Raw genomic sequence first — 10,360 nt, 5'->3', positions numbered from 1 at the left:
AGAATGCCCTGTGATCCTCCTGGAACCTGGGAAGACGGGCAATCTCACGAGGATTTGAGACAAGACCATTTCTCACCTCCCTGTTTTGAGGGAGGCTGTCATGGGGCAGTTTCTCATCTGCCTCCCTCATTCTGGTGAGCATGAGACTTTCTGCCTGCCTCCCCACTCCCCTGCCCTTGCCCCAGAGGGTCCAGCTGCAGGCCATAGAGCTGCTTAGCAGCGGTGTGGAGTTGGTACTCAGCAACATGGTGTCCTGCCATTCATGTTGCATGTCATCTGGCCCCTTTTGTTTCAGTGTCATCCTGTGCAACAGCGACATGGAACGGATCCCATTGCTGGTCTTGCTTTTGCTGTCTCTAAGTAATAAAGTGCCTGGATGTATGTGGGTTTCCTGTTCTTTTTTACCAGTTGAAATCTGTCAGCTTACTTGACAATTTCCAAGACTTAGTAAAAAAAGAAAGAATATAAAATATCTCAATAATGGTTTTATACTGATTACATGTTGAAATGATAATACTTTGCATATATTGGGTAAAACGAAATATTAGTAAAATTAATCTCACCTGTTTTTTACCTTTTTAATATGGCCGCTAGAAAATTTAAAATTGCATATGTGATTCACATTATATTTCTGTTGGACAGTGATGTTATAGATCAGTGAAGAAAGAAAAATTGGTGGTGGGGAGGAGGGACTGACAGGGTTTTATTTTGCCAGAAAATGGCATTAAAAAAAAAAAAACTATCGCCACCAATTCACAGGGACATTTTAACACACACCCCCAAATATATAACCATAATCTCAGAATAAAGGATAGACTTTTAAATTGATTATATGTAACTTTATGGAAACTCACTGCATTGTCCAGATTTTTCTCTTAATGCTTTAGGCTGGTGAAAAATTCCTCAGATTGATGAGGATGGTGTTGAAGAACCATTGCTACAAAGAGCTCATCCCATGAGCTGATAACTAGCTAATTTGTGTGGGGCTTTGAGAGGCGACCAGTCCAGGTAACAGTGGTGGATGGGGCTAGTGGGGGGTGTCTTCTTGTCCTGTAGGTGTTGGACTCTTCTGGTGGCCTATGTTTTGCAGTGTTCCTGTGGCTTCTTGGCCCCACCCTCTTCTCCCACACCCAAATAAGGTAAAGATGTGGAGTGTCAGAGTCAAAGAGTGTAACCAGAGGAACCAAAGTAAACAAATACGAATTTATTCTTTTCAAAGCAGAATTTACGGGAAAGGGGAAAAGCACCACAGTGAGTGGCAAAGTTAACTAATTTGTCTCCAGCCCCGCCCCTTCATCCCAAACTTTTCTAGACTTGTGCGCGGCCCTTGCCACTTCCCCAAATCCCATCCTTGTGACCAGTCCTTGCAGCCAGCGAGCAGCATCGCAGGCTTCGGTCTGGCCTCAAGACTTCCCTGGGGACAGCAAGGACATTGAGCAGGTGCCCCTCCAAATGCGGCAGCTGTGGGAGGAGATGGAGACTGGGAGCTGAGCCCTGGCCTTGAGCCTTTCCCTCTCCCACAGTCATTGGTGTTTAAAGAACAAGAAGGAGCTGAAGTATTCCTTTGTTCTCAGGGCCAGATTTTGGCAGGAAGGCCCAGAGACAGAATTGCCCAGCTGAGCAGGTGAGTCTCCACAGCCCTAGGGCAGGGCCCCCACTTTCTCCTCCAGGACTGTTCATCTTAATGTAGCTACTTTCTTGGTTATCTGTCACCTATGTCAAGGGAACTTTGATGAGAGTCTTGGCCTGAAATGGTCTCGGAGGTCGTGAGTCTGCCATTGAGAATGCCTCTTCAAGGAATGCTCTAGCCCAAAGCTGACTATGGAGCCCAGATCCCAAACACACACCTCAAGCATCATGGGTATTCCTTAAAATTCATCAGGAAGGAAACCATCTCCCAGGATTTGCCTCTGCTTGGCCTCAGGGTTTCGCATTACCATGGCCTGCCAGCCCAGCTCCTAAAGTACAACAAACTCAAACAGGTTTCTCTACAAGGAAATATCTCCAAACTTTGGGCCTGGAAGGAAATGGACATTTGAAGGTCTTTCCATTCTGGAGGGAAGGGTGCATATCCTCCTGGGTAGGACCCTCTCTAGGGAACCATACAACAAACAGCCTGATGTCCTCCAGCCAGTCAGCCTTCCTTAATAATTTCCCAGTCAACCTGACTCCACTCTGCTCTCACTAGAAGCAGAGGCACCCTCATAATGGTTTTTTGGCCTCTACCAGATTCTGTCGAGAATACATTACCTATCAATCCTAACTGTTCCCCGATACTATTTGACAACAACCCCAGCAAACACATTCCTTATCGCTGATGCTAATCCCACAAGCCAGGGGTTTTCATTAGGTTGCCTACCCAGCAACTCCCTTCACCACCCTTCCAGTACGGGGCCAAAAACTACGCAGCATCACACACAATACCTCTAGGAGACAAGATACACGACAGATGCTTAACAACATGCAACACATCTCCGTAAATCCCACCTTAATTTGAATTCACAGTGCCCAAAGACCCGTTTACCTCACTGTGGGAAAACTCTCCACACATGCTGCAGTGACTATCACTGGACTCTCAAGCGATATACTCACCTTGGGCATCAAGGTAAACCCAGGACCACTAAGTGTCATTGACCCTGTTACTGAGAATTCAACTCTTGACTTGCTGCTTCAGTCTACCTATAGCACAAATCCTACATAACGAGATCTACGTCTTCTCTACCATGGCCTACTGCAGTTGCCACAGGCCCTCAACAGCCCAAGATCTCTCATGTGGAGTAGCAGTTAGGAAAAGGATTTTCCAGGACTTTCCTGGTAAGATTGTTTCATAACCTCTGCCCTCTTTATGAGCTGAGCAGGTAAGTCTCCACAGCCCTAGGACAGGGCCCACTTTCTCTTAGGCAGGCGTATGCCTCAAAGACCCTGAACTCTGTGTCCTAGAGCAAATTTTCTCTATACTATTCCTACCTACAATCTAGGCTCCTACAAATATAGCTCCCCCGCGCCCGACCCCAGTAACTGATGTCCAGGCTCTGTGTTTGATGCCCACCTGCCACCTGCTCACCATACATCACCAGTGCTCCTGCCCAGAGACCTCATGAGCTCTAAGGCAGATGTCATGATGAAGTCTGACACCCTGAACCTGTGGCTTAGTGCCCCCTGGTGATTCTAGAAGGAGGCAATCCTTGGCTTCTGGACCCAAGCCACTGCCTTCCCTGCCCAGCAGTAGATAAATCTACCTTCCCAGCAGTTCTACCCACTGGCCTACTGCTTGGTTATAAGACAGCACCCCAACCGTCTCACACCCTCCTGACCTTGGTATCAACTGCTACTTTCCTTAAGGCCCTGAGCCAGACTTAGAAACTGGAAGGGGCAAGAGGATGTACTCTGTGTCTTAGCCTGGCTATTTGTTCCTCCCTTTCTGCATGGGGTGAGTAGAGCTTGGATTTGTTCTATTTTGGCCTCTGAACCATTGTTTAGAGGAGCCCAGGAAGATTCACCCGAGGCCCACGTCTCCAGGGAACAAGGTGTGGAATGAATGAAGAGAGCAGAGTGACTCTTCCTGTTAGATTCCTCTGTGGCCACAGGCTTCTGTTGCTTTGGTCTTGAGGACAGCTCACCTCAAACATAAATGGAGAGACATCCTAGGGGAGCAGCCAGGAGGCATCTGTCTGTCCAACCAGAGGCTGGGACTAACAAAGAGCAAGGCAGAACATTAATACTTCAAGAGGTATTAGAATTTAATGTGTGAGTGAGGCCAGGGGAGTACTGATGTACAGTAGATATGTAGGATAGGTATGTATGTATATAAACTTAGGCAAATTAAGTCAATTGCAGGGTTCTAAGTTATAAAGCTCCTTTTGGTAGAAAGCTGCCTCAGTGGGTTCTGACTCTGCTCAAAGTCCCCAAGCCCACCCCCCATCCCCCACCCCCACTATTTACTCTGAACAGTTTCTGGATAAAGGAATCATGGTATATGTTGCCTAGGAAGACTTAGCTCAGTTTGAGGACTGGGTTCACCTTCCAGAGTTAGAAAGAATGGTTTTATGCAAAGGAAGGCCTTGCTGTTGTCTCTGTGGAAAGTGGCCAACTTCCTGATCTGTAGCCCGTGGATACTAGAAAAGGGCCGCTATTCAGGATGGCCTGTTGCATCTGCCTTCTGACTAGCTGGGGGATATCAGCCACCTCATCTGATTCAGCCTAAGAGAAAGAAGGGTCACAGCCTGAAAGGGTGTTGGGTGGTCACGCTCCTCCAGTCTAGAGGGTGGCTTCCCCTTCCTCACCCAAGGAGAAGACCCCCTTGCTGAGCAGCGGCTGGCCCTCCCCCAGGGCTGTGAAGGCCGACTAGAGAGCCAAGGGTGGCTTCAGCTGGGTTTCCAGAGCAACTCAGCTGGTCTCTGAGATGCTGAGGTTTTCAGGAAAGAGGAGGATCTGGGGAAAATATCGAAGCCCATAAGTATTTCTTTAATGTTTCCCAATATAAGGTGAAAATAGGAACCTGAATGAACTGTTTCCCCCCTTGAGAAAGGTCTGCCAGGGACTGAGGCAGAAGGAACTGAAGATATTCAAGGAGGAAACAGCATCTAGGTAGCATCGGGATGACTAGATCTATGCCTTTGAGCTGAAGTTATATGACACACGTTGCCCAGACTTTTTCAGGGGCACTTTGTGGGGGGAGCGGGAGTGTCTTCAGTGTCACCTCCCTGTGTTGGGCCAGAGAGTAGGGCTAAGTCCCGTGTGTTCACAGTGCTGGAGCCCTCGGGTCATTAGGCTCCCCCAAATCCATCATTCCATGGAGAATGGAAAGGGGCCAATGGGCACTGCTTCACTCTGCAAGGCAGCTTCTCTGCTCCCCATCTGAATGGCCTCCAAGTGCCATTAGCCTGGGCTGCAACAGAATTGTACTTAAGGGATTGATCTCAAACTTGAAGATTAAAGGGCACATTTCTAGAGTCAGAGGAATCATGCCTCTCCCTCCCCCGGCCCTCACACACCCACCTCGCATACCATCGAATCCCTGCTGCTGCCTGGAGCCCAGATAACTCCGGCTGAGGAATGTGGGGCCAGTGGGGACTGGAAAGGTTAGGTGAAGGCTGAGGGAAGGCTTTGACCAGAACTGGGAGAGGACCGTGGACTATAGGATGGGGATCTGGTTCCATCAGGAGGCCAGCAGAGTGTTGGTAGTCACATCAGAACTTCGCACACTGGGGAAGGCATGGCGGAGCTTCTCCATAATGTCTTCCAAGCACAGGCTGACATCTTGGCTCTTTGACCCCACATCATCTGAGTTGGAGAAGAAAGATGTGGGAAGAGAACTAGAAATTCCCTTATGAGGTCAAGGGGCTGAGGTAGGATGCTGCCGGCTGAAGGTGAACCTATAGCATTTGTATCTTCCCGGCACGATGCTTAGGTACATATGAGGTACTCGACATACATTTGTGGAATAAAATGAATGAATCAGTCAATAAGCCAATCATCCCTGACCCTAAGCTCAAAGCCATGAGGAGAAACCAGTCCCAGCCCTAGCAGAACCTTAGTCAGGAGACCTGGGGCAAGACAAAGCCATGGAGGAAGGGGTTGGGAGGGGCTGGGGGAACTCACCTGCAGCTTGAGTGTCTGGAGTAGTCTGTCCCTTCTCCTGGGGGTGACTGCCTTCTGACTGCTGCGGAGAGGAAGCCAGGGACGAGCCTGCAGAGCCATTGCCATTCGATTCACTATGTGGCTAGCAAGAGGTAAGGCATGACTTAAGTGGCTTTGCCTTCCTGACCTTTCTTTGACAGACTCCCGAGCTTAGAAAGGTCCTTAGAGACATCATGCCCATCCCTTTGCCCTGGGACTTTAAGAAGCTTTTGGTGGTGCCCCAAACAGTGGTTTCCCCTTTCATGAAACTTCTTAGAATATTTAATTACTGAATACCCGCTTCCTTCAACAACATGTATCAAAGGCTCCCAGTTCTTCTAAGGATACCATTGCCCCTAAATATCTCTTGCTGTCATTTCAGCTATAATTAAGCTATCTAGAACTCAATTCCCTCTGGAAATGTAGAGTTGCACACCTGATCCTTGGTGCATGACATAATATCATATGTTAAGACCTCCAGGAATTCATCTAGAGGCCATCCCTTGGAGGATCTGGGGAAGAGGCACAGTGTGGTATTACCTGGTATGGATAATGACAATAATTATTCATAAATTATTCATTTATGAAATGTTTATTATAGTCCTGGCATCATTCCAAATTGTTTAAATGTGTTATTTCATTTGACGTTCACCACAATTCCATGAAGTTGGTATATTTTTATCCCTGTTTTACACATGAGGGAACTGGGGCTTAGTGAGGCTAAGTAACTTTCCTAACATCCCACAGCCACTAATCAGCAGCACTACACTCAAACTCAGGGCTGTCTAACTCCAGAACCACACTACATCCTATACACTACCTCTCAAAGAGGAAAGCGGCAAAAAGTAACAAGTGATCCCTTCACAGCAAAAATCTTCCTCTTGCCAAGCATGTCCAAACTCGCTTCTTTCCAGCAAACATCAAAGTAGCAAAGTCAACGTTTTGGATGATTCTTTGAACTTTGTTCTTTCAATACCAGATTCAAATGGGTTGTGGGGAAGTGAGCCCTCAAAAGCCCTCCCTGTGCCCTAGGCCCCACGGTGGCTTGAGAGTAAACACACAAGGATGGAATGGAAGCTAGGTACAAGAGAATTGGCCAAGCGATGTGATATAGCAGCCCATTCCTCCCCCCAAATTTCCTGATTGCTAGCCCAGTTCTCTTTAGAAAGTCTTCTAACAGCCACCTCCCAGGAGCAAGGAGCACCTCTCCCCGGCCCACCTGTGCTCAGAGGCTGCTCTGATTCTTCCCCTGGCCCCAGACTCACTTGCAGGAGCAGCTCCCTTAAGCGCTGCAGCTGGGACTCGAGTTGCTTGTTGTGGTCTTCAAGAATCTGCATGCGTGTCTCCAGGCGGCTCTTGTGCTGCCGAAGGATCCGGGCCTCAGCCAGCAGCTCCTCATTGCAGTGGTCCTGTGCCACCTCGGCAGAGCCCTCAGCCAGGGTGGGTGCCTCAGCAGCCTCCTCATGCTGCCACTTCAGGCGCCTCAGCTCCCCCTGGAGAATCCTGCCAAGGATGGAGAAGCCAAGGCCAATGACCTTCACAGGGTATCGACTGTCCAGGGCTCAGTGGCCCCTCATACCTAGGTGTGAGCAATCTCTTTGCTCTCCCATCCCCACCCCCACCCCAGCCCCCAAGCCGTGCTTTTTTTTTTTTGGTCGCAGCATGTGAGATCCTAGCTCCCCGACCAGGGATCGAACCCGCGCCCCGTGCAGTGCTGCAGCGGAAGTGTGGAGTCCCAACCACTGGACGGCCAGGGAAGTCCATCCCAGCCATGCTCTTGCTTGAATGGCCATATCCACTTCCTCTCCAACACATATATCATTTACTTTGCCATCATTAGGCCACAGAGCAGAGAGAGCTGACATTTCATATAACAAATGTCTCAGGGCTTTGATGTACTGCTTCGGGGATTAATTCTGACCTTAAAATCAGGCAGAAACACAGTCTGCAAATAAATGAGGCATTAGGGCCACTGACTCACCTACTCCATTTTTAGATTTTTAGATTCCAGGGGAAGACATAATATAAACAAAGAATCACCCATCTTTCCTCTTCTCTCTACTGCCCTCCTCTTTGACCCACTTTAAACACCCATGTTGAGTCATCAAGGAAACAGATTCCAAAGAGTTGGTCTCCTTTGGAGAACATTACTGTTTTTTTCTTTTTTGCAACAGAATCACTCTCTCCCTAGTGTTTCCCAGGGCCTCCCCACCACTGCAAACTATCCATAGCAAAAAAACAGGGGGATTTTTTGATCCATCATGGATCAATACATGGTCTGAATGTGCATAGCTAGTACACAGCTCACACCACACATGACTTGCTGCCCAAATTCAACAACACTCAACCTGGCCTATACCCAATTCAAAGAAGACAAGTCCACTAATTATGTGCGTGGATATTGTGGCCATGTCAAATTGCTATGAAAATTTCTAAAAGTTTACTCTCTATTTATGTATTTATCTTGTCTTGAACCACAAATACTTTGCAGATAGGCCCTATTCTAAGGACTTGCTAATCCAAATACAGTCTGTAGGCCTGAGGCATGGGCATCCTTTAGGAGCTGGTTAGAAGTGCAGGAACTACGGCCCCACCCCAGACCTTCAAATCAGAATCTGCATTTCACCAAGCTTCCCAAGTGACTTGTATGCACACTAATGTTTGAGAATTACTTTTCTGGGGGTTGTTATTGATTCTACTACACACCCCCAAAGTGTCTTGGATGCTCCTCAGACTCCTGCTGCCCTCCATGCTTTACAGAGGTCAATGCCATCCCCATAATCTTCTTCACCTTCCCTCTTCCAGTCCTCAAATGCTCTATGCAGTATCATCCTCCTCTTATTACTTTCACTAAGTGATAAGGACCTCTTTCCATTTCCAACAACTGAAAGTTCCTTGAGGGCAGAGACATCATCTCGTCTGTATTCTCTATGTTTATATTCTCTCCGCCTGTATCTGTTGGGTACTTGGAGATATTTGGGTTGAGTTAAAAAGATTCAAATAATTATTAGGATAGCTAGCTTTTATTGAACACTTCCAATAAGACAGACACTGGCTAACACATTATATGCCTGATCATTTGATCTTCACAAGTGACCTTAAGAGGTAGGTACTCTTATCATCATCCCCATTTTACAGATGAGGAAATGGAAGATCACAGAATATAAGTAACTTGTTCAAGGCCACATAGCTGGGATGTGGAAATTCAGGACTTGAATTAAGCCGTCTGACTCTAGAACCCACGCAGATCTGTGCCATTGCCACACCTACCGGTTCTCATCCTCTAAGTGGGCCAGGATCTTTTCGAGCTCCCCTTTGCTTTCAGTGGCCATGCTGCACGGAGCCTGCTGTCCAAAGGCTGGCTCCCGGTCTGTAATGGGGCTGGAGTGACGCAGCAAGTACTGGTCCTCGTCTCTGTGTGGGGGTGGGGAGAGGAAAGAGGGGCCCAGGCATTGAACTAAGAAACAGCTCAGGGTGTGAGTTCTCAGCTCCCACCTCAAGCCCCAGGAGACACATGCTGGAGGATTCCCTCTCTAAGATACATAGAGAGGGGAAAAGCCATGTATTCAGGTTTAAGAGGGATAAAAGTGTTCAAAGGTGGCAGGGGTCATTGTTGGGGGTAGTAGGAGAGAGTGTTTTCAGGATGCCAAGACTCCTGGGTTCTACTTATAGTGACCTGGGAAACAATGAGCAGGTCACTATAACATCTGTGATGTTCCCCCACCCCACCCCCCTTCGCTTTCCCATCCCCAGGGGAATTGTGGCCTGCCTGAGTCCCAGTCCCAGGGCTGGATTTATCCGTGTAGCCAACAATTTCTAGGTCCTCTGAGGAGGCCGGGGACCTCCCTAGAGATGAAGGGCCCCTTCTCTGGGCTATAGCACCAAGGAATCTCTCTGGCCACACTTCAGTCAAGTCCCTGGTATCTCCGCAGGGTTGATGTGGCACTAGATGGGGCATTGGCATTTTGAGCATAAGATAATGGCTCATTTCTGCAACTTTAGTTGAGGGCATATTCTTCTTCCCTCAGAGTTAGGAATAAAAGGATGGGATCTTGCAACAGAAAGGGACCTTGGCAGATGGCAGGGAGGTAGTTCATCCTTCATTACCCTGCTCAGTTGATAGAGGGCAGACTGCTTCTCTCATTAAATACTGTGCCCAGAAAGCAGACTTCCTTCCTTAGGGTGTCAGGGACCCTATCCACACACACCCCACCTCCCACTGAGGATATACCCTCCCCAAGTAGTGGTAGAAAGATCCCAAAGGAGAGCTGTTCCTGGCAAATATGTATCTGTGAAAACTCACATGCTGTCGTCTGGGGACAAGCTGTCATTAAAGAAGGAGCAATTTTGACTTTCCATCTCAGCAAGCCTAGGAAGAAAGAGCAGGAACAGAAGGGAAAACAGTATGTGAAGACTGCTTTCATCTCAAGGACTGTAATCCCATAGTAGGATAATCACGTTTGGGGGGCTGTCCCAATTCCCCCTCCCCTGCCCCAAACGTTAGGCCTCGCTGGCTGCTGCAAAGCCCACTGTGCATGTTCCCCTGGCCCTGACTTCATTGTGTTTGCCCCAACTGAAAACTCCTTTCCCCCTTGGACTCCTTACAATTCCCCTCCCCAAAACCTGGTGGTACCTGCTGGCAAAATGCTCAATGCGGGAGTGTGTGTCAGCGTGTGGCAACATCGGGGAAGAAGCTGGCCTAGAAGAAAGCAGCAAAGACTCAGAAGACCAAGGACTGGGT

At 48.2% G+C, this 10,360-nt stretch overlaps 1 protein-coding gene across 1 annotated transcript in view; it reads right to left on the bottom strand.

Moving 5' to 3' along the window:
• Positions 1 to 1,184: 1,184 nt before the first annotated feature.
• DRP2 (dystrophin related protein 2) overlaps positions 1,185 to 10,360 on the bottom strand; it is a 48,941-nt gene continuing 39,765 nt past the window's right edge. Inside the window, exons 18-23 of the mRNA XM_033412438.2 lie at positions 10,253 to 10,318; positions 9,923 to 9,988; positions 8,890 to 9,033; positions 6,885 to 7,122; positions 5,602 to 5,722; positions 1,185 to 5,283 (exon numbers count right to left, since the gene is read on the bottom strand). Of these exons, the coding sequence (XP_033268329.2) occupies positions 5,159 to 5,283; positions 5,602 to 5,722; positions 6,885 to 7,122; positions 8,890 to 9,033; positions 9,923 to 9,988; positions 10,253 to 10,318 (760 nt within the window). The 3' untranslated portion in view covers positions 1,185 to 5,158. The remainder of the gene's footprint in view (positions 5,284 to 5,601; positions 5,723 to 6,884; positions 7,123 to 8,889; positions 9,034 to 9,922; positions 9,989 to 10,252; positions 10,319 to 10,360) is intronic.

This window comes from Orcinus orca, chromosome X, assembly GCF_937001465.1.
Source record: "Orcinus orca chromosome X, mOrcOrc1.1, whole genome shotgun sequence".
NCBI classification, from domain to species: domain Eukaryota; kingdom Metazoa; phylum Chordata; class Mammalia; order Artiodactyla; family Delphinidae; genus Orcinus; species Orcinus orca.
Note: the sequence above shows the minus strand (reverse complement) of the source record. Positions and strands in the feature narration are given on the sequence as shown.